The 23,577-nt window shown below is 42.7% G+C and overlaps 1 protein-coding gene across 1 annotated transcript in view; it reads right to left on the reverse strand.

Moving 5' to 3' along the window:
• The window catches only part of CNGA3 (cyclic nucleotide gated channel subunit alpha 3), a 50,801-nt gene that overhangs the window by 21,826 nt on the left and 5,398 nt on the right, over positions 1 to 23,577 (reverse strand). Inside the window, exons 3-4 of the mRNA XM_090280758.1 lie at positions 17,526 to 17,649; positions 885 to 998 (exon numbers count right to left, since the gene is read on the reverse strand). Coding sequence (XP_090136884.1) covers positions 885 to 998; positions 17,526 to 17,649 — 238 coding nt within the window. The remainder of the gene's footprint in view (positions 1 to 884; positions 999 to 17,525; positions 17,650 to 23,577) is intronic.

A 23,577-nucleotide genomic window follows, 5' to 3' on the forward strand; every position in this document is an offset into this window, starting at 1 on the left:
TAGTTTGAAGGCGTTTCTCTTTCTTGCAATCAATGAGCCTTAAGATAGCACTTCATTAGTAAGACAAAAACACTGCAAACCACTTAAATGTTCAGCTATAATGGAATTGTGAAACAAATAATGGTAGCATCCTTTACAATGAAAAATATGAATAAGTAAATAACAACTTTGCAAATATTGTAAGCAAAAAATGTAGAACACATGATTATGGAGAATAACTACGGCATTGTTAAAAATATTGGTGGATGGAGACAATGAGCCCAGATTTGGGGACCCCTGTTGTGAGTCCGTGCCTGCCTTCAATGCAGCTGCTGCAGCCACCCTCTGAGCGGCCAGCATGGTTAGACATTTTTCTATATAAAACTTGAAATGGTACAGTGATTTCCCTGGGGCAGTACAGCTACTGATGCCGGAGCACAGAAGGCATCAGAAGGCAGACAGAGCCTAACCTTTCAAGTGCCTTTACACGGACGTATGCTATCCTGTGAGGACCTGCCAGAGGCTATTTCAGAAGCGCCACTGTTGTCTCCATGCTACATGGTCCACCCCATGGTCTCCCATGGCTGGCTGGGCTTTTTTCCTGAACTTTCCCTGGTTGGCTTTTTTTCTGAATTCTCCCAGAATTGAGCAAGTCCCTCAATATCACTTTTTACTAAAGCCATTTCAGATTAAGGCAGTTTTTCTTAGACTTTTCTGAGCTCAGAACACATAACCCAAGAGAGAATTACTCACTGGTGGATTTCTGACTGCTCTGCTCCTGCCTCTTTTTTCTCTAAATCTTCAACCCACCTCCACCCACCATTTCTTTCTGAGATGCACCTCCTTTCTTTCTGCCTCAGTTTCCCCCTTCCCAAGGTGAAGGTTGAGACCCATCAGTTAGTTACCTGGCAGGCTCCTGGCTGGTGAAGGAGCCTTGCCTGGATTCAGACGGTTCTCTGGTCTCCATGGCGATCCCTTGCTGCAGTCCTGAGGATGTCTCCTCGCATGGCAAATGCGTCCTAGGAAATCAAATATGCGGCAGGCTAAATAGATTTCAAGCTCATTCACCTCCCGGACACACTCAGGAATGAGATGACCAGATGCCCTGCTTAATGAGGACAGCTGCCATCACGGAGCCTCAACTGGGGGCTCTCCACTTCAGGTCACGCTGCTGCAGGCCCTGGCTCTTAGGATAAATGTGCCTTTCCTTTACAGCAAGCCTGACCAAGGAAAGTAGCTCAAGACCAGCAGCTCACTGCCATGGCTCAGTGAGAGGGGCAAGCCAGCGGCAAATGGTCCTCATCAGAGCACTGGGAGGGGAGGTCCCAGTGCCACCACATTGAGTCACAGCAGCTGTTTCTACCCTATGATTCTAGAAAGAGGATTTTGGTTCAAACTCATCTTTGCCTAATGAAATCCTATCTCCTAAGGCAAGATCAAGTACCGCCACCTTCAAGAGGCCTTCCCTAGTGTTTATGGAATTGCCTGGAATAAGACCAGTGAGTCTGGGAATATTTTTCTTTTCCCCCTTTCTTTTATTTTTATATTTATTTATTTTTAGAGAGAGAGGTAGGGAGGGAGAAAGAGGAAGACAAACATCAATGTGCAGTTGCCTCTTGCATGCCCCCACCCCAGGCCTGCAACCCATGCATGTGTCCTGACTGGGAATCAAACCGGCGACCCTTTGGTTTGCAGGCCGGCGCTCAATCCACTGAGCCATACCAGCCAGGGCTCCCATTTCTTTTAAAACCTACCTGGGGCTGACATTTGATTAGCTTGATTAAAAGCCATCTCAGGCATTGGCCTCTAGGGATTTGCACTTTATTCTGTGAGCCCAGGCAAGACAAGTTAATTTTATTTCATGACCTATTCCAACCTAATCAGTCTTCTTAACAAGGTAGTAAGGGCTGAAGGAGGAATTAATGTCAGAGAAAAAGGCTCTACTTCTCCCCTGTGAGTGATTAGAAGTCAGAATCCTGTATCCCTTGTTCCATCAGGGCCATCTTTGCACAGTCCTGACTGCTAGTGGGTTCTCCCTTCCTTCAGTTTCCCCATATCAAGGCTACTTTCTTTTGCTGGAAACACAGAGTCAGACACCTCTGTCTTTTCCATGACCACCTTCTATGGTCAGACAACTCTCACACCTGTGCTGCTTTTCCAGGCTGGAGCCCTCAGCTCACCCAGCCATTCCTTCACAGGTTCAAGTATCTTCCTGTCACGGTCATTCTCCTGGGAGCAGGTTCCTGCATTCTCACCTGACTGGGCAGGGAGACAAAGACCTGTTACTGGAGTCCAAGCCAGAGGTCTTCGTATGTTTGTGAGTTTGTGTGCTTTTGGTGTCCCTGTCACCAAATACTATCAACCAAAACTCAAAGTCCTATAACATGGCTGCTGCCAAGCCAGATGGTCCTGTTTTATGCATGTACAATTTATTTGTTGGAAGTAAGTATTGGACTTTTCATTTATCTGAGTCTTTCCTCCCAACTCCATCTCATTCACAAATACAATACACAAACTGTATGACATTTATTGACTACTTACTGTTTGCTAGCCATATACATTTTATCATTTAATCCACATAGTAACCATATAATAGAGAAAAACAAGGTTCAAAGAGGCTAAGTAACTTTTCCAAGGGCACACAGCCTAGTGGCAGAGCTGAGATTTGAACGTCACTCCATCCCATTTCAAAGCCTGCTCACATCCACTCCATGAAACTGCCTTCTGTATATATGGTACCATTTAAAGTAAAAGTTAAATGGACATGGCTGAGGACTGACCCATGTGGCATGTGACTAGAGACTCTGATCCACTCAGCTAGCTGCAGTGTGTAGGCATGGCTCTTTATTTCCAAATCACGTAATTGAATTTTACCTCTATACCCATAAGAGACCACTCTCATCTCATGCTTATACATATAAGAGACGCTGTCAGGCCCACAGTTAGGAAGCTACAATTCAGTTGACCTTCTAATACTCTGTATATTACAAAGGTGGAATGCACATTCCAAGGCACTGAGGTCAGTTACAAGAGGAGGAGACAGACCTTGGATCCTAGGTGCTGGCCTGTGGGGTTGGTGGGAGGTGGCAGCACATGGACAGCGGGCTGGAGCTCAGTCATGGCACATGGATCTGGAAAATCTGGAGCCAATCCCAAGGATGGCCATGTTTTGTCCCCACCAGCAGCTCCTCAGGGAACTCTTGGCACCAAGCAGTCAGCCCAGCATTTCTGCTGAGTCTGGTTTCTATTAATTAGGGGTGGTGGTGGTGGCAGTACATTCTGAAACCAGATTTAATTGCATTAGCAGCTAAGGGTCAATGTCATTGACGTCAGAGCTTGTGGGCTGGTGAGGAGGGCAGAACCCACCCCAATTTCAAAGCAGGCCCACTGCTGGCATCAGTGAAAGCGATTGTGTGTGGACTGGACCCATGACACTCATATGGAAGAGAGACAGTGCAGTGAGAGGCCTGGGTTCAACCCCTACCCCAGCATCTATTAGCCAGGTGTTCTGTGGGCTGGTCACTCACCCTTCCTGGGTTTGTTTCCTGGTCCCCAAAAAGGGAAGAATGGGGAAAATGGGATTTAATATTGATTTAAATGTTGTTCACAGACCCAAGTCCAGAGGGCACATTTAGCTGTGAAGAATGGTGTTTTTAGTGTAGGCAGCTAGTTAGGTACTAACAAAAGAGAAGGAAGAAAATAGGCTGAGCCTTATTAAGTTGGGAAACTACAGTTTCACAGACATTCCAGGGAATAGCCCAATCACTCAGGAAAGACCGGCTTTCCAATCACTGGGTGGAAGAAGTGGTGAGGGGGAAATTCCTTTACTGAGACATGTATGGTAGGAGCCAAAATGGCAACCACAAAGGGATGAAGACAAAACTGGGAAGATCTGGTAAAAAGATGGGATATGCCCTGGCTGGTATGTCTCAGTAGATTGAGTACAAGCCTCCAAACTAAAAGGGTCACGGGTTCTATTCCCAGTCATGGCACAGGCCTGGGCTGCAGGTCAGGTCCCCAGGTGGGGGTGTGTGAGGGGCAACCACACATTGATGTTTCTCTCCTCTTTTTCCTTCCCTTCTCCTCTCTCTAAGAATAAATGAATAAAATTTTAAAAAAAGGAAAAAAAGATGAAATAGGATAAGGATGCAAGCAAGCCCCAGAAAAGCCAGGAAAGAGATCAGATAGTTTGAAAGAACGCTTACTCCTTCACAAACTCAAGGAAATAAAGAAAAGCTTAAGGAAGGCTCTAGTCTTTCTTTGGCAGTCTGGGGACCAGAGTGCAGGAGCGACTGGTCTGGGCACCACTGAGCCTTGGAGGCAGATGTGCAGATACGGAATGAGGCACAGAGAAGTGAGTAACTTGCCCAAGGTCAGCATCAGGTGCTGTTGACCCTCCTGGACCTGGTGGGCCCCTGTGCGGGCCTGCCGCCCTGGAAGCGAGATTTCTCCCACAGCGAGAGGTAGCTGAACCACCTGGTTGTGAATGAGACACGGGTGGTTTACCTGGGGGCGATGAACTCCATCCACCAGCTGAGTACCAGGGAAGTGCCTCTGCAACCTTTGCAAGGGCACTCTAATAAATATTGCCACTGTCTCTTAAAATCCTCCTACATGTGTGTCCCTAAAATTCCTTTCCTGCAACACTGTGCAAGAACCTATTTCCAGACTGCTCTTCCTCTGGTAACTGGGGGAGCCTCATATGATGTAAATCATGGGACCTGAAGGGAGTCTTTCTTCCCGATGCATCTCTGCACTTGGTTCTTGACTCTTGAATTTCTACCATGATGTCTTTCCTCTAGGCCAGAGTTCCTACCTTGTTAAATGCCTGGAGTATTTAAACAGTATGTAAACCCAATTAGTTACTCCTCTGAGATGGAAGGGAAGATGGGAAGAGAGGAGAGGAACCAAATGTCTGGGTGACATTTTGAGTCCCCACAGGTACTGAGAAGACAGAGAAACTTTTGGCAATCAATGGAAACATGAGATCTAGAAGCTCCTAGGGAAATTCAGAGGCAGGAGAAACTGGGAGCCAGACCCTGCCCAGTCTGAAGCCGGCTGGGGGGCCTGGAGCAAAAACTTGACAGGGCCTCAGGCTCTGCAAAATGAGCAGATCAGGCCAGGACAGACCTGAAGCTGCCTGCCTTCCCACTCCCAGACCCCAGCTCTTGGTGGAGATGGTGGTCTTATAGGAAGAAGCCCCATAAACTTGGTAATTAGCAATAACAAGAGCAAAGAGTGCAACACAATGAGGTGACTCTTTTTGAAAGACAAGGTACTGTCCAACACATAATGCCCACCTTCTATGTTTACTTATAAAGAGGAATTGCTGTCCACGAGGTAAAGATTTCCTCTGTCATTGCAAGAGGACAGAGGTCTCATCAGAGGTAATTACCTTTGCCCTCTATGGAGCATCTGGTGTCTTCCTCCAGTGACTCTGGGGACATGAAAGTAAACAGAAGTGACCTTTTAGAATGAGAGTGGAGAATATGATGATACATTATATTTCTTTTCCTCCTCCCAAGCCCTGAGTAATCAGCATGCACTCCCATTGGCTTCACGTGCCCAGGGGACTGAAGCCACTGCATCCTTGCCTTCTGTGGGGAAGCAGCTGAAAATGGTTTTGTTGCAGGAGATAGCAGAGGAAGAACTCTGAGACTGTGCTGCTGTTGCTGGCCAGTAGCTAGCATCCTTGTTGCTAGGAAACACCTTTTAGCACTTAGGTAGCAGCTAGGAATGAGCGGCCAGAGGGGTAATCAAGGCAGGACTCTCACCATTGCACTCTAACAAAGAACTTAATACAGGAGGCTAAAAGCAAAGGAAGACACATCTCACCCATTGATCCAATAGTCCTGAGTCTGGTTGGATAAGACCGCCAGGCATTCCAAACAACACAAGTAAACTATGATAGAGTAAGGGTTGGGGGACGCCTTGAAAGTTGTGTATATCATCTCCACTAGCTGGGGAAAGGAAAATCCAGAGACTATATTCTTTCCAAGGTGTGGAAGTGGGGAGGGGAGGGGTCTACAGTGCCCAGAGAAAAGCCCATGAAACAACTTTGGTTAACTGCCTGCCTCCCGACACGTATGCAAAATGAATACAGTCTAGAGCAAGATAAGAATTAGGGATAACAGACTCCCATGCATACCTACCTTTTGTTAATCATGTCTCTCTGGAGGAAAGCTGGCACCACCTTTACCTCTCAATCAATATGTACCTCCCTCAGCCTCATCCCATCAACTATGTAAGTCCTCAGAACAAAACACTCGCTCTGTGTTGGCTCTCTCTGGCCACACGGGGAGCCTCTGGTCAGCCGGTCTCTGGACACTCCTTTTTTTTTGGCCACCTGGCCTCTGGCTACCCGGGTGCTGATAATCCAGCTGCAGGCCACTCTGCTTTTACCATGCCACCCTTGCTTTTGCTCTCCCATTAGAACTTAGCATTAATAAACTTCGCTTGCATGCTAATAGGCTTGCTGATCTGTAACACTTTACTGCGTCTGTGAGAAGAACTGGGGTTTCTCCAGTAATAATTTTCTTTGGTGATAATTACTTGGGGCTTTGCTCAGGGATCAACATGGAGAAAACATGAACACAGTCTCCCATGAGCCAAAGCTCACCTAAAGTAGCTACCCTAGGACATTGGGCTGGGGCCTGGGGTGCTTCAATCCTAGCCGCAATTTTCTCTCTCAGATTCTGACGTCTTTCCCCATTGTGTCATCTTCAAAAACACGTCAGGCAGCTCTTAAATAATTGAGTCAACTAAAGAGATTTAAATAGAAAATAAAAAGTCCAGACTTTTTATTTTGGTATTTTCAGGGAGTAAACTTAATTTTTTGTTCAAATGGAATGTTTTCATTCTTCCTTATGACTGTTCACTAGGAAAATGACCCCAATCATTTAAAAAGAGAAATATAAACCTGGGTCTCCAATTTAGTAAAAAAAAAAAACCTGAGGGCAGGGCTCTCTCAGGAGAGGAGGCCATGGTGTCTCCACCCTCCTGGAGGAACGCAGCAAAGGTCCACCCCGACACACAGGCTTCTGGATATCACCAAGGATAAAAAGTGATTAATATTTAAGGACACACATTCACAATTATTTCTCCCAAAGGCATTCTAAAAGAATTTGAATTTTAAGGCAAAGATCTGTGGTTTGTTCAAACACCATTTCATCCCCTAAAATAGTGACTTGAAACTTTAAAATATTTTATTGTATGTGACAGAGCCCTGTATTCAAATAAATCTTACAGGGAAAATTAGTCTATGACTAGACAGATGCTGGGCTGCATTGGGAAGCAGGGGAGGGGCCTGGACTCCACTGTTCCATGCCCAGCCTGAACATGGTTCTCAGCCCTTGGTGGTGAACCACTTTCCTCTCTTTGTGAATTCTATCATGGCTCACTTCACCTATCACCCTGACATTTTGGTGGCCCGCACAGGACATTCTCTATTTTTCCCTCTCTTCCAGCCTCCTAAGACTTGCAACTAGGACAGCAGTGGGCAATGGAAGTTCAACCTGGGCTAACCCCTTAACCCTGTCTCTGTGAGGTTTGGAGGGAGGCTTCTAATTCTTTGTCTCTCTGGACTCTGCAGACAGGTTCCTCCTCATCCATCTTCACAGCCAGTGATTGGTAAGTCTCTCTGAATCTTAGGACGAAAACATCCTATCAAAAGTGATAGCTTATCCCCTCATCCTGTTGCTAATGTCATAAACCCCAGTACTGGGTCTATCACTTTCCCAGGTGTTCCGCTGGGAGGGACACCTCCAACTATCTCCCTCCTGGGTTTGGTTTGCTCTTGGGGCTCAGGGCCCCTGGCTCTAAGACATATCTTAGTAGTTTAGTTTTCTCTTGGGGCCCAAGGTGCCTGGTTCTGAGGCAAATCCTCATGTATGGTTGGCCCTCAGGCTCCAGGATGCTCAGCTCTGGCCAAAGATATCTAGGTCGTTTGAGTCGGGATACCCTTCTCAAACCTTCCCTGCTCTCATTTGTCCTTGTCTCTGAGATATCCTTCCCCTTTTCATAGTTCTCACCAAGGGCAATACTCAATCAACCCCACTGAAAGACTCCCCATTGGGATATCTACTTAAGAACTTGAAGGCTCTGGGACTTAAAGACTTCAAGCCTGAGGGCTTGATTTTCTATTGCAACATGGCCTGGCCTCAATACAAATTGAGTGGCCAAGAAATCTGGTCCATGGACAGATCTCTTAACTGTAAAACTATTCTTCAACTAAACCTTTACTGTCGCCATCTCAATCCCCTCCTTAGGTTTAGTTCTGGAGAGGAGGAGACCATATTTTAACCATTGGCAAGGATTCCAGGCCTCTTACTCCTAATTATGCCTTTTCATTCAGATTTGCCTCATGCTACCTCCCCCCACCCCAATTGTTTTCCAGCTGAGCAGCACTCTGATCCCTTCTGTCCATGCTCTTTTAATCAGTATTACCCAGCATTGGTGATGCTATTCCTTATCCACATAACCCAAGTCCTACATTCAACTCCTGTTTGGAATTAGGCTTGGCTCCACTGTGCCCAGATTAAGTAAAAACAAGGGTACAAAGGGGCAGAAAAGCTCATCCCACTCTCAGACTGTAAAACACTCTATATTCTACTCCGTAAGACCTGGGAGCTGCTAAATCCTAGGAAAAATTGGTCTGGTCTCTCAATGCAGAGAAAAAATGGCATTTTAAACTCAAGCTGCTTTTCTACCCCTTTGCCTGATGAAACCAAAGTCCTTCTAGGAGAAGCTTGCTTTTCTTTCCCTACATTCTTGAAATGCAAATATTTGGTCTTCAAGAACTCTTGTCTAGGTCATCTTTTTAAAAAATTTTTATATGTTTTATTGACTATGCTGTTACAATTGTCCTAATTTATTTTCCCTCTGCTCCCCTCCACCCAGTGACCCTCCCCCAGTTGTCCCCCCACCCCTTAGTCCATGCCCATTGGTTGTGCATATAATTCTTCTCAACATCTTCCTGTCTACTCCACTCCCTTCTACTATGCTTCTTAATTCCTCTACCATCACCCTCCCCTTCCCTCTTCCCCCTCTCCGCTGACCTCCCCCCAATATGTTCCCCATATCTATAATTCTTTTCCCACTCTTGTTGCCTACTTAGTTTGCCTTTGTTTCAATTCCCTGGCTTCTGTTGTGGGTTGTTGTGATACAGTTTTCATTTTAATGTTCATAGTTTTGATCCTCCTTCTCCTAAACAAGTCCCTTTAACATCTCATATAACAGTGTTTGGGATCTAATGAACTCCTTCAGTTTTACTTTGTCCTTTCTCTGCCCTTCTATTCTGAATGACAGCTTCGCTGGATAGAATAATCATGGCTATAGATCTTTGCTTTTCATTACTTTGAATATTTCTTGCCAGTCCCTTCTTGCCTGTAGAGTCTCCTTTGAGAAATCAGCTGATAGTCTAATTGGGACCCCTTTGTACATAATTCCCTTCTTCTCTCTTGCTGCTTTTAAGATTCTCTCTTTATCCTTTATGTTTGACATTTTGATTATAATGTGTCTTGGTGTGGTTCTCCCTGGGTCCAGTTTTTCTGGAACTCTCTGTGCTTCCTGGACCTGTATGTCTATTTCCTTCCCCAAGTCAGGGAAGTTCTGCTTCATTATTTTTTCACATATTTTTTCAATTTCTGGTTCTTCTTCACCTTCTGGCAATCCTATAATTTGGATGTTGGCTCGCTTATAGCTGTCCCAGAGGTTTCTGAGCCTCTCCTCATATTCCTCACTTTTTGTTTCCTCTTTCTGCACTGGTCGACTGTTCCATCCCTATGTTCCGGTTTGTTGATTTGATCCCTGGCTTTCCTTCCCTCATCACTTGTTTTCTATGTGTTTTCGTTCATTTCAGCAGGACTAGCCTTCATTCCTTCCCCGTCTTTATTAAGATCTGCTGTTAGTTCTGTAAGCTATCTTATAACTATATTTCTGAACTGAGCCTCAGAAAGATTATCTATTTGCTGGTCCGTTAAATCATATATTTGTTGTCTGGTCAGCTGAGTGATTGGGATTTCTATCATGATCCCTGCCATCCTGACAGGTTTGTTTACCTTTCCTTCTTGGGCGGAGCTGTCATACCTCCTACTCTATCAGGGACAGAGCCCTGTGCACATGTCACTACCAGGTGACCCTTCTCACCACGCTGTGGCGCTTTGTGTTGGGGCGGGGGTCCAAGATGGATTCCTGCCGTTCACTCTCTGCCGAGAGATTGGGAGCCTCCTCCTCCATCCCCACACCCTTTGAGCATCACAGTCCAAGGCAATGGGGGTCTGCCTTCCCCGGCGTTGGAATCGGGAGTTGACGAGTTTGGTCTGCAGCTAGGGGTGCTCCCAGGCCCTTCTCGCCTCTCCTTAAATATGGGTGTCTGTGCTTACCACAGTCCCTCTGCCCATTGCTGTAGCTGTCGCCACCAGCATAGCTTGACTTCTCCGACCTGGCTTCACCCCTCCTAGCCATCCAGACAAGCACCACTTGTTTATAACTTCATATGTTGGACTTCCATGGAGCTTTATTTTCTAGAACTTCTGGTTGTTTCTGGTTTTGCGGTAGTTGTAGTCCTTCTTAGTTGTGGAGGGAGATGGAATGTGTCAGTCTAGGCCTCCATCTTGGCTGGAAGTTTAGGCCATCTTTTAAAATAAAAATGTTGGGCCCTGACTGGTGTGACTCAGTAGCTTGAATGCTGGCTTGTGAACCAAAAGGTTGCTGGTTTGATTCCCAGTCAGGTCACATACCTAAGTTTTTACCTTAGCTTTAGTTGAGCAAATTAATTTAATTTATTTCAGTTATTCCTTTCTAAATTAGTAAATTATGATAAATGTTATTGACTGTCTAGGTATTTTGAAATAATGTGAAATACCAAAACATAGATTGCTAGATCTGCACTTGGTTTTTTATTTTTTTTAATTTTTTTTTTTATTACAAAGGGGCTGTAGAGTGGATTTGGAGCTGTAGATAAATGTCTTATGCTTTATTGGAGGTGTTTTCTTGAAATGAGAGTGTGTATGCCAATAGAGGGATTTATGTTTCTAATGGTTATGGGATGTGTTCATAAGTCAATCTAGGGAATGCTGGTTACTTACTTTTTGGTTATTATTGGAAATTGAGGTTTCTAAAAGTTGACTTCAAGTTAAGTTGGAAAAAATTGTATGGTTTTAATAATAGAAGGCATAAGGCACAGAGATGCAACTTTGAAGGACAGGGATTGAAAATGATTTATTTTAAAGGTGGTTATTTCTAAAGGGATAAGAAAGCTGTGAAAGTTTCAGAAAGGTTTGTGAAGGTTGCAAAAGTTTTAAATTTGTGAAGAAAGATACTTCAGGCTCCAGTACCCCTTCCTCCACTTATTTCTCTCTGGTGACATTCTTTTATGATTCTGGTGGTACCTGGATTTGTTTTCATTACATTTTCTCTTGCCCTGATCAGTGTGGGGAAACCTACCTATCAGCTGTGGAATAAATCCTTCATCAAGATGCATTTTGTCAATGCTGAGGTAGAAGGTAAGGCTGCCCTCTGGATATGGAATCACCCCACACAACTGTTCCCAGGTGACATCTGGGGACATGGGGCCCAGTGAATCAGGAACTGATCACTCCTGACATTCAAAGGGACCTATTCCTTCCCCTTTGTTTGGTGCTCTGGTCACTGGTAAGGCCACAGGCAGGCATGGAGTTGAGTCCCCTGTCTAAGTGGAGTAAATCCATTCCCAGGGCATCTGGCAGGTACCCTAAGCATTGATAAGGCCTACCTCAGAGCATGGGATAAACACATCTATGGGTAAAATGGGCTTTCTCTCTTAAATATGCTTTCTTTCTCTCTGTCAGTGTGGCTCTCTCACATGGGATTTCCATTGAGTCTCCTGTCTGAGTGGGTTAAATCCATTTGTAGGGCATCCGGCTGATGTTCCTGTCAGTGGTAAGGTCACCTGCCGGCACAGGGTAAACACATCTATCTCTTTTTATTCCTCTGCTGGTGTATCACTCCACACCATGCCCCTCTCCTCACTTGGAGAGTGAATAAAATATTTCCTCTCTACACTTTCTTCTCTTTGTGAATTCTTTCATAGCCTGTGTCACTGACTGCCCTAACATTTATATTTTTTATCTCTACCTAATCCCTCCAAAATTTGACAACTCTTTTAAAAAAGTATTTCATTAATTATGCTATTACAATTGTCCCAATTTTTCCCCCTTTAATCCCCTCCACCTGGTACCCTCCTTCCCTCCAGCACCTTCCCCCCTCTTAGCTCATGTCCATGGGTCATGCATATAAGTTCTTTTGCTTCCTCATATCATATACTATTCAACACCCCCCTATCTATTTTGTACTTACCAGTTATGCTTCTTAACCCTGGCACCTTTTCCCCCATTCTCCCTTTTCCCCCTCCCAGCTGATAACCCTCCAAATGATCCTCATACCTATTTTTATGTTTCTGTTCTGATTGTTTGCTTATTTATTTATTTAAGAGCTAGTGTTGATAGTGGTAAATTTGTTGCGATTTTAATGTTCATAGTTTTGATCTTCTTCTTCTTAAGTAAGTCCCTTCAACGTTTCATGTAATAATGGCTTGGTGATGATGAACTCCTTTAGCTTTACCTTATCTGAGAAGCACTTTATCTGTCCTTCCATTTTAAGTGATAACTTTACTAGAAAGAGTAATCTTGGTTGTAGGTCCTTGCTTTTCATTACCTTGAATACTTCTTACCAGCCCCATCTTGCCTGCAAAATTTCTTTTGAAACAATGAGCTGATAGTCTTACGGAAACTCCTTTGTAGGTAACTCTTTTCTTTTTTCTTGCTACTTTTAAGATTCTCTCTTTATTTTTAATCTTTGGCATTTTAATTATGAGGTGTCTTGGTGTGGTCCTCTTTGGGTCCAATTTGTTTGGGACTCTGTGCTTCTTGGACTTGTATGTCTATTTCCTTCGCCAAATTAGGTAAGTTTTCTTTCATTATTTTTTCATGTAAATTTTCGATTTTTTGCTCTCCCTCTCCTCCTTCTGGCACACTTATGACTTGGATGTTGGTATGTTTGGAAATGTCCCAAGACTTCTTATACTATCCTCATTTTCTTGAATTCTCATTTCTTCCTGTTGTTCTAGTTGAATGCTTATTTCTTCCTTATGTTCCAAATTGTTGATTTGAATCCTGGCTTCCTCTTCTTCATTGTTGGTTCCCTGGAGATTTTTCTTTATTTCACTTAGTATAGCCTTCATTTCTTCCTTTATGCTGTTGTCATACTCAGTGAATTCTTTCAGCATCCTGATCACCAGTGTTTTGAACTCTGCATCTGATAAGTTGGTTATCTCTGTTTTGTTTAGTTCTTTTTCTGGGGTTTTGTTGTTCCTTAACTTGCGCCATATTTATTTTTCTCCTCAATTTGGCAGCCTCCCTGTGTTTGTTCCTGTGTATTAAGTAGAACTGCTTTGACTCCATCTTAATTAGACCTGAATTCCCTAAGATTAGGCATAAGACCTGGGTTCTGGGAATTCAGGTGTAATTTCAGCAATCCCCCAATAAATATGCTGCCCCCAGTAACTGCCTATGCCCTGCGGTTATCCAGTTTAACAAAGATATCTTTTTCTGCTGACAAGATTTTAGCAACTTCCTTGTTCTCAGAGCCTACTTCCCTATCACTAGGCCCATCTGGACTTTTGAAAGTCCCTCCATACTCCCCCACCCTTTAAAAATCCTTACTTTGCTGCTACTTGGGGTTGACACCACCTTTGTCACAGCCCACCTGTTTGCGGCTGGCCAAATCTTTTAAACTTATGGCCTGTTCGCCTTTCATTTCTCCTCTCTCTGCTGAACCTAATGGGGAAGGGGGGTCCAAGGGTTGCATAAATTTTCTTTTTCCTCAAAATTGTATTTTATTTTTAGAGTGAGGGGAAAGGAGGGAGAAAGAGAGGAAGAGAAACATGGATCAACCAGTTTCCTCCAGCAAAGACCCCAACCTGGGAATAACCTAGAACCCAGGCATGTGCCCTGACCAGGAATTGAACCAGAAACCTTTCGCTCTGCAAAATGACTCCCAACCAACTGAGCCACACTGGTCAGGGTTTCATAAATTTTCAATAACAAGGACTCAATCTCTCTAGAAATTGTTGTCCATCATTTATTAGCAGAGTTTGTTAAGGAGCTGGAACCAAGAACCCAGACAAAGAAGAGACAAATGTGCATCTGAGTGAGGAGAAGTGATGGATGGGAACCCAATGCCAGTAATGTTGATGGGTCATTCAAATGTTGGAAAAAGTTTAGTTTCAGTTAATAGCTAATAAGCTTAGTAATCAATGTATGTAAAAAGCTATTGTTTCAGGAACTGAAGGTCTGACCCACCTTGACTCCAGGAGACCAAAAGCAGTTTCACCTTTGTGCCTCAGGAGGACTGCAGGCAATTCAGGATGGTATCTGAGCCATTGTACTCCAGGGTGAGATGACTATCACTCAGGGAACCGATAAAGACCACCACCCAGGGCACAGATGAAGGAATGGTGCAGCTTTTATCTAATTAACATTTTCCCTGAATTCCACCCCCTTACCTACACTTTTCTTCTCCTTATAAAAAGTCAGTTTAAAATGGAATTTAAGATGGTCTGTTAGAGTACAAACTCGCCATCTTCTCAGATCACTGACCATCTGAATAAAGCGCCCATACTGATTCAATCCCCATACTTCTGATCAATATGGAGGCCTAGACAGACACGATGCATTTCCCTCTATAACTAAGAAAGAATACAACTACCTGAAAACTAGAGACAAGCAGAAGTTCCAGAAAATTGAGCTGCACAAAAGTCCAACAAACAAAGATATAAAGAAGAAATACTCATCCACACAGGAAGGAGGGGTGGAGCTGGGGTGGAGAGGACGCGGTGTGGTGGTGACAGCAGCAGCAGCAGTGGAAACAAGCAGGTTGGTGGAAAGAACAGTCAATTGCTTTAAAAAGCAGGGAGGGACACCTGGGGAGTGCTCCCAGCACCAGACCAGACCACACAGCTCATGGTTCCAGCGCCAGGGAAAATAAAGTCTCATTCCTTCTGACTGTGCAAACCAGGGGGGTTGGGGCAGAGGAAAAAACTGCTGGTCTCTCAGTAGAGTCCACTTGTTTAAAGGGCACCCATAGTCTTAGAGCATCCTCAGACCCACCCACTCCTGGAATGATGGCCAGGGCAACAGCTAGAGAGGCGCCAGTTCCATACAGAAGTGGGAGAAGTGCCTGAAAAAGGGGTTAGTGCTGAACAAGCAGCATTGTTCTCTCTCAGACCCCTCCCTCACATACAGTACCACAACATAGTGAAGTGGGTCACTCCGCACTGATGAACACCTAATGCTCCACCCCTCACAACATAATAGGTGCCACAGCTCTACCTAAGACACAGAGGCAAACAAACAAAGGAGCCTGTCAAGATGAGGAGACAGAGAAGCATGGCCCAAAAGAGGGAATGGATCAAGGTTCCAGTGGGAGAAATAAGTGACGAGGATATAGCCAACCTAACATAAGGAGACAGCCAACCTAATAGATGTAAAGTTCAAAACTCTGGTGATAAAGATGCTCACAGGCTTGACACATATGCTTGAGTATGGCAAACGCGTAAGGGAAGAAGTGAAGGCTATGCTGAATGAAACAAAGAAAAATCCACACAAGACCAATGGTGAAGGGAAGGAAACCAGGGTTCAAATCAGTGATTTGAAACATAAGGATAAAGAAAAAAAACAAAAACACACAGTCAACCGGTGCAGAATGAGAAAACAAGAATTGGAAAAAATGAGGAGAGGCTTAGGAACCTCTGGGACAACTTTAAACGTGCCAACATCCAAATCACAGGGGTGCCAGAAGGAGAAGAAGAGCAAGAAATTGAAAGCTTACCTGGAAAAATAATGAAGGGGAACTTCCCATATTTGGTGAAGGAAATGGACATACAAGTCGAGGAAGCACAGAGAGTCTCAGACAAGCTAGACCCAAAGTGGACCACACCAAGACACATCATCATTAAAATGCCAAAGGTTAAAGATAAAGAGAGAATCTTAAAAGTAGCAAGAGAGAAGCAGAGAGTTACCTACAAAGGGGTGTCTGTAAGACTATCAGCTGATTTCTCAAAAGAAACTTTGCAGGCACGAAGGGACTGGCAGGAAGTATTCAAGTGATGAAAAGCAAGGACCTACAACCAAGATTACTCTATGCATCAAAGCTATCATTTAGAATGGAAGGGCAGATAAAGTGCTTCCCAAACAAGGTAAAGCTAAAGGAGTTCATCATCACCAAGCCATTATCATATGAAATGCTAAAGGGACTTATTTAAGAAAAAGAAGATCAAAACTATGAACATTAAAATGACAACAAACTCACAACTATCAACAACTGAATCTAAAGAGTAAAAACAAAATCCAACTAAGCAAACCAGAATAGGAACAGAATCATAGGTAAAAGGATTATTTGGAGGGTTTTCAGCTGGGAGGGGAAAAGGGAGAAATGGGGAGATCATGCAGGGATTAAGAAGCATAATTGGTTGGTACAAAATAGACAGGGGGAAGTTAAGAATAATATAGGAAAGGACGAAGACAAAGAACTTACATGCATGACCCATGGACATGAACTAAGGGGGATGGGATTGCTGGAGGCAAGGGGGTACTGGGCAGAGGGGAGCAAAGCGAAAAAATTGGACTATTATTGCAACATAATCAATAAGATATACTTTTTTAAAAAAGGTTCAATCCCCATATCTGCTTATTGAGTCTGATAGGTGACAGACAGCATGAATGCCAGCTTTTCTGGTTTCAGTGTGGGGACTGAGGGACTGTCATTGCATTTTTATTTTATTTTTGTCCATCATATAATATGCAGTTATTATGGGAGGGAGAAATTTTCCATATTATATACATGGGACAAAAATAACATAAATATTGAAAATAAAGTGTCTCATGGTTCCATTCAATCAACTCTTTGGGAATTTAAGAAATATGAAAATATAAGTCTACTTGCACCAAATAAGCACTCTATCACTTCCTCACTAGTGTGTCAGGATCTTGGAAAATAATGCTGTTCCATTTAGCAGGTGAAGAAACTGAGGTATGGAAAGGTTTAGGTGAATTTTACAAGTCTCCTAGTAGTTAGCAACCAGGTTAGAAGTAGAGCTCAAGGTCACAGGTTTTCCCACAGCTGTGTGTGTTGGGAAATCATTGGCAGGTTAATGGCTTTGCTGGCAGGGCACAGTCCACTCCCTACAGGCCCATGAGCACAGGGTAAATCCTGACCTGCCTCTGGAAGTGAGGGCAAGGAATCCCCAGTGCCCTGGACAATGGCTGGTGCACAGATAGAGTCTAGTACATGTTTGATGTAAAGCTGGGAAAGTGGTGGTTTGGAGAAGTTTCTACAGTAGAATTGAATCTTCATTTTGATACTTTCCAGAGGTTATGTAACTTTTTAATTGTGAATAGCCCCTGCCCACTGACCGGTGGTTGGCCACAGGCAAAGGCATTCTTCCCCCACAGTGTAGATCAGCTATGGGAATAACCTTTTCCAGGCATAAAATAAAAAGGACATTTTACCTGCTGAGGCCATTTTCAAGGTGATCAAGATCTCTGTCTGTGGTCCTTACTGCAGGGTGGGGCAGGCTGGGGTAGGAGTATTGGGTGTTAATCCTGGCCATCTTCTTCAGCCCCAAGATGGTTGCTGAAACATGAACACAGAGCAGATATGATCAAAACAGGAAGTAACTGCAGACTCAGCTCCTCCTACAGGAGGGCTACTCCCCTAGGCAAGCCTTCTCCACTTTCTCACATTTGCTGCCACACTGTGTTTCAGTTGGGTATCTTTGGGCTCTGTTCCCCTACCTGAAGCATAAACAAAGTTTCTTACTCCTTCATATATGCTGCCATTCCTGAGAGCAGCTCCAATTTAAGTGCTGATCCAGCAAATGAATGAATGAATGAATGAATGGCCAAGATGCTATCTGATGTAATAAAGCTAAAATATTCATTTTCTGGGGTAATGCAATATCCGTCCTGACTCTGGTTTTCTCTTGTAATTTTGCTCATGTTTTCATAGCTACTCCAAATCCTGTTTTAAAACAAAACATAAAAAACTAATAATAGTTGACATTCATAAAATCTTTACAATGTGATGTTAAACCCAATATACATTTCATCTCATTTGTCTTCACAATAACCTCATCGGATAGTTATGATTTTTATCCCCATTTAAAAATGGCTTCATTGAGACTCAGAGACATTAAGCAGTGAAGAAATAGGTAAAACCTGTCAATGGCATGATCCTGGTGCTAGAAATCAGACCATGAATACTTCCCTATCAGCGAACATTGGAAGATGCTCCTATGGTTGATGAGATAACAAAACTGATGTGAGTGCAGGGCTGGTGTGAAGAACATGAAGACAAAGATTGGCCAGTTCTATGATTTCTGATCAGAGCCTTCCAGGAAAGATGAGTCCCTGAGGACAGTTTCTCTGAAATAGATGAGCACTAGCTCTCTTTAGCAGCATGTGGCTTCAGTGTGTCAGATGTCAGTAGAGGCCAGTCCAGAAGAAGGTAGTGATTTCTAGCAATAGCCCTGTGACACACTTTAGGACTAAATTAATTCCACATCCTAGGAAGGTCAGTGCAGCTGGCTGGTGTGGTTTTGTGGATTGAGCACTGGCCTGTGAACCAAATGGTCACCGGTTTTGTTCCCATTCACGGCACATACCTGGGTTGTGGGCTGGGTCCCCAGTTGGGGGCGCTCAAGAGGCAACCACACATTAATGTTTCTCTCCCTCTCTTTCTCCCTCCCTTCTCCTTTCTCTAAAAATAAAAAATAAATAAAACTTTAAGGAAAAAAAAAGGAAGGTCAGTGCAAGAGCTCAGAGCATGGCACCAAAGCATGAGTGTGGTCTTAGCTAACCAAGGTCAACTCACCATGAGTTACCGAGGGAAGCTGTTGGCTCAGATGCTAATGGTTCATCTCTGATGTTTGATAGCTTAAATCTATGATGTTAAATTTTATGATTTTCTCAATGATTTGATTTTTTAAAACTTTATTCATTTATACAACAGTGAGTTTCTGGCTGATCACAGGACATACGAAGAAATATAAGACGAAGACTGTTCTCAAGGATCTTATAGTCTGGTAGGGCAGCTGATGGATCCAAGAGTCCTGCAAGTTGTATCAAGAAGGGGTATACTGGGGAGGACATATTCAGGGAACATGAGTGGATATGGGATGAGCAGTGAAATGATGCAGTATTTTAGGGGAGAGAGAATAGTTGCTTGAATTGGATTTATGGTAGTGACTCAGATAAATTGAAAAACTATCAAATGGATGGAATCTCTGGGACATAGAATCTGAGGTACAAGGGGTAAGGTGGCTTCTCAAGTAAAGAGCAAACATAATATTTATTTAACATTATTAATATTAAACATTTACTGCATGTTAGCCACATGCTGTACACATTTTGTTACAGAGTGGGGGTGTCCAAAAATCCCCAGAGCCTGAGGATTGGGGGATGGAAAAAGGGAACAGCTTTTAAGACACCTTTGCATGATTATGGCTAGAAGCTTAGCTTCTCAGTTACGCAAAAGGCTTTGGTTCTTCCAAGGCCTCAAGAAGATGGGAGAGGTTTTGACTATGGAATGGTGTGGAAAGAGCCTGTGCAAGGTTCTGTGAATGGTCAGAACTGGTTACCACACCCACTGCGTCAGAGGACGCAGTCAGGGGTTTAAAATAGGCGGCAGACATTTTGGCTAAGAGAATTCCATGTGGCTTGGAAAGGAAAGGGAGAACACCATGCAGCTTTGAAAGGAAAGGGAGAACTCTATGCGGTTTACAAGGAGGCTGGGAACTCCACATGGTTCTGCATTAAGAGCTGGAGGGCACCACAACACAGACAAAACCTTCCCAATCAGGATCGAATGATTGGGAGCTGCCAGTAAAGCTAAACTGTGCCTGGGAGGTAGGAAAACTGTATCTGACTTTTCTAAAACTAGCCTGGTTTGGTAGGGGGAGGCAGAACTATGTGTTTGTGGGTGTTTTAAGGAAAATTAGACTTAATGGCAGAAATACGCAAATAATTTAAATCTATATAACCATTAAATAAACAATTCTTTTTCTTTTCACCAAACTCTGGTATTGAGTAATGCTTCTGGCAGTGGGCAATCGGGCCTCTAATAATTGAACGGCCCGTGGGTTCTGTTACAATTTCAGGATTTGATTGTAGCTTTTGTGTTCACTAACTCTCTCCATCATTCTTGGCCTGGACACCTAAGTAGGCCAGCAATCTAACACAGCTCACCAGAATTCCAGTTCTTCTTGTACTATCCGTATTCCTTTATTAATTCCAAAAGCCTTGAAGGCAATAACTATCTCCCTTTACTTAAAAAATATGTTTTCTTCCAAACACCCAGATATATGCATGGTATGTAATGGGTAGCATAAATGGAGGAGGAATCAGTGAGTAATTGTAATGATGTCACTGATAATACCAACCATGTATTTACTCTTTGGCTGGTGCTGTTTTAATAACTTTAAATGTGTATTAACCCATTTGATCCTTCCAATGCTCCTGTGAATGAGTGACATTGGACATTTTTATTCCACTTAAAAACAGTTTGGAGTTTATGAGGGAGAGAGCAAGAAAGCAACAAAGGAGGTGAAAATATGTAAAGATCCTTCTAAACCATGCTGGAAAAGAAGTAAAACTATCTCTATTTGCAGATGACATGATCTGCTATATAGAAACTCTAAAGAATTTATTTAAAAATTATTAGCACTAATAAATGAGTTTTGTGGTGTGGCAACATACAAGGTTAGCATACAAAAATCAATTTTATTTCTATACTCTAGCAGTGAACAATAAAAAAATTAAATCAAGAACACAATCCCATTCTTAATAGCAGCAAAATAACAAAATACCTAAAAATAAAACTAACCAATGAAACAGAAGATTTGTATGGTGGAAACTGTAAAACATTGTTGAAATAAATTTAAATATATATATACAAGTATATATACATATATATGTATATATATATAAGTGGAAAGATCTGTTCAAGGAGAGTGGACTGGGTGTGCATGCATGAACAATGACAACTTCACTGTACTAGTCAGTGAGAGCAGTAGACGCCTTTGAGCGAGCATGTGTACTATGTGGCCATCACATTCAAAATGACTGAGCCAGTAGAGCAATAAATCTGCATCAATTTTTCCACGAAGCTTGAACATTCCTCCACAGAAAGTACTTGGATGATTCAGAAGACTGCAGCTATGGGCAACTGGTGATTGGCAGCTTCACAAGGACAATAGACTTGCTCATGCATCACATCTCATGCAGAGTTTTTTTGCAAAACCTCAAATCACCCAGGTGACTCAGCCCCTCTATAGCCCAGATTTGGCACTCTGCAACTTCTGGCTTTTCCCAAAACTAAAATCACCCTTGAAAAGGAAAGGATTTCAGACCATCAATAAGATTCAGAAAAATACAATGGGACAGCTGATGGCAATTGGGAGAACTGTGTGAGGTCCCAAGGTGACTACTTTGAAGGAGACTGAGATATCATTGTCTTATGTACAATGTTTCTTGTATTTTGTATCTTCCTCAATAAATGTCTCTGTTTTTCATATTACATGGCTGGTGACTTTCTGGACAGACCTCGTACATTGGGAAAATTAATACCATTAAGATGGCATACTTCCCAAACTGATTAATAGATTCAATGTGATCCTTATCAAAACCCCTACTGGAATTTTTGCAGAAAATAGTGAGCTAGTTAATCCTAAATTTACATGGAAATTAAAGGGACCTAGAATAGCCAAAACAATCTTGAAATCTTGAAAAAGAAGAATAGAGAGAGTTGGAGGGCTCACACTTTCTGATTTCAAAACCTCTTACCAAGCCATAGTAATCAAGACAGTGTCATACTGGTATAAGGAAGATAATAATAATAGATCAGTGAAAGAGAATTCAGATTCCAGAAATATACACTCACATTTTTTATTGATTTTTCACAAGGGTAATAAGATAATTCAATAGGAGAAATAACAGTCTTCAATAAATGTTGCTGGGACAATTGGATATCCACAGGCAAAAGAATGTACACCATGCACAAAAATTAACTCAAAATGCATCATGGGCTGAAACTTAAGGGATAAAACTATAAAATTCCTAGAAGAAAACATAGGTGTAGATTTCCACAACCTTGGGTTAGGTAATTGTTTCTTAAATATGACACCAAAAACATAAATAACGAAAGAAAAAATAGATTGGACTTCATAAAAAATAACCTTTGTGCATTGAATGACACCATCAAGAAAGTAAAAAGGGGAGAGAAATTGGGAGAAAAGGGGACAACTGTAAATGAAAAACCAAAAATAATAAAAAAAAGAAAGTAAAAAGCAACCCACAAAATGGGAGCAAATATTTTTAAATCATATATTGGTAACAAAGTTGTATCCAGAATATATAAAGAACACCTACAACTCAATAATAAAAAGACAACCCAATTAAATAATGGGCAAAGCACTTGAATGGCTTTTTCTCTGAATAAGATATACAAATAACCAACAAGTGCATAAAAAAGATATTTAACATATTTACTCATGGGGAAATGCAAATCAAAATCATGATGGGATACCACTCCACACCAACTACAATGGCTATAATAAAAAAAGACAATAGCAAGAGTTGATAGGAGAAACTGGAATCCTCATACACAAATGGTAGGAATAGGAATTGTGCAGCCACTTTGGAAAGCAGTTGGGCAGTTCCTCTAAATCTAAATATAGAGTTACCACATGACCCAGCAATTCTGCTCCTAAATATATACTGATGGGAAATGAAAACATACATCCACACAGCAATTTGTACATAGATCTTCAGGGTAGCATTATTCACAATGGCCAAAAAGTGGAATCAACCTAAATGTCCATCACCTGATAACTGGATAAACAAAATGTGGTGTATCTACATAGTGGAATGTTATTCAGCTGAAATGTTATTTTGAGACAGGCTGAGACTCTTTTAAGATGGATGGGAACATTCTTCAGTTACTTTTTGAGCCTCTCCTAGACAAGATTAAAGTTTCTCTTTAGGCACCCCCAAACCAATGCTCCTGCCAACCCACGACAGGAATCTGGACAAGAAAGAAATGTACTCTGTGCCTGTGTGAGGAAACCCAGCATTGTATAAGCCAGACCCCAGCAGCATCTGAGGAGCCATACTCTCTGCCAGTGTGCACTCCCTTGATGCATCAAGCTCCCTCCCTTTCTCCTTTATCTCCACCATGATTTCAGTAAACCTCTTCTTTTTTTTTAAGATTAGCTGTTTTAAAAAAAAATATTCTATGTACTTACCCTCAGAGAGGGGGGAAGGGAGGGAGAAAAAGAGGGAGAGAAACATCAATGTGAGAGAGAAACATCGATTTGGCTGCTTTCTTGCACCCCCTCTGACAGGGACTGAACCCACAACCCAGGCATGCACCTTATGGGAAATTGAACTGGTGATCTTTAGCTCTGCGGGACGATGCCCAGCCAAGTGAGCCACAGTGGTTAGGGCAACTTTTCTTTTTTGAATCTGTTTTGCCTCCTTTCTTGATTTCTATCTGGTGACAATT

Source organism: Furipterus horrens, unplaced genomic scaffold (genome assembly GCF_987537825.1).
Source record: "Furipterus horrens unplaced genomic scaffold, mFurHor1.1.pri manual_scaffold_6, whole genome shotgun sequence".
Taxonomy (NCBI): Eukaryota; Metazoa; Chordata; class Mammalia; order Chiroptera; family Furipteridae; genus Furipterus; species Furipterus horrens.